Source organism: Camelina sativa, unplaced genomic scaffold (assembly GCF_000633955.1).
Source record: "Camelina sativa cultivar DH55 unplaced genomic scaffold, Cs unpScaffold01040, whole genome shotgun sequence".
NCBI lineage: Eukaryota > Viridiplantae > Streptophyta > Magnoliopsida > Brassicales > Brassicaceae > Camelina > Camelina sativa.
In genome coordinates, this window is record NW_010922163.1 from 5,828 (window position 1) to 6,634 (window position 807).

An 807-nucleotide genomic window follows, 5' to 3' on the forward strand; every position below is an offset into this window, starting at 1 on the left:
GATACAACGTACAGGAATGCGAACCATAGGCAAGCCACTGCAAAACTCCTTGGTTCTTTTATTTGCAGTCATTTTGCAGAAAAGAAGGCTGGACTCAAGCCAAAACAGATAATTGAGAGAGTTAGATTAGATCATGGTGTTCATATACAATACAAAAAAGCTTGGAGAGCAAAAGAGGCAGCTCAGATTTTGGTTAGAGGAACTCCTGAGGACAGTTACCACAACATAGCAAAATGGTTGTTCATGGCTAAGGAAAGAAATCCAGGATCAGTTGTTTATCTTGAGATGGATTCTGGTACTAAATTCAAATATGTGTTCATTGCATTCGGTCCATCGATAAGAGGTTTTGATTTGCTGAGAAGAGTGATTGCAGTAGATGGTACCTTCTTGAAGGGGAAATTTAAAGGAACTTTATTAGTAGCTACAGCACAAGATGGAGATCATCACCTATACCCGATAGGCTTTGCTATTGTTGATTCAGAAAATGATAAATCTTGGAATTGGTTTTTTAGGTGTCTCCGTACTATCATACCTGATGCCCCAGATTTGGTGTTTGTCTCTGATCGTGCATCGTCTATTGCAAAAGCACTTACAGAGTTGTATCCAGCATCACATCATAGAATCTGCAAATACCACCTTGGAAACAACATCAAAGTAAGTTTCAAGGGTCAATCATATTTGCCACTTGTTGAATCTGCAGCCATTGCTTATACTCGTGAAGAGTTTGCTAAAATATTCATCCAGATTCAAGATGCAAATCCTAAGTTGGCTGAGTATTTACAAAAGGCTGATTTCAGAAAATGGGCT

The 807-nt window shown here is 38.8% G+C and overlaps 1 protein-coding gene across 1 annotated transcript in view; it reads left to right on the plus strand.

Annotated features, from left to right (window-relative positions):
- Positions 1 to 773, plus strand: part of LOC104774022 — a gene marked incomplete at its 3' end in the record, with an annotated part of 6,335 nt that extends 5,562 nt beyond the window's left edge. The window contains exon 2 of the mRNA XM_010498689.1: positions 69 to 773. Within this exon, the coding sequence (XP_010496991.1) occupies positions 69 to 773 (705 nt within the window). The remainder of the gene's footprint in view (positions 1 to 68) is intronic.
- Positions 774 to 807: the final 34 nt, after the last annotated feature.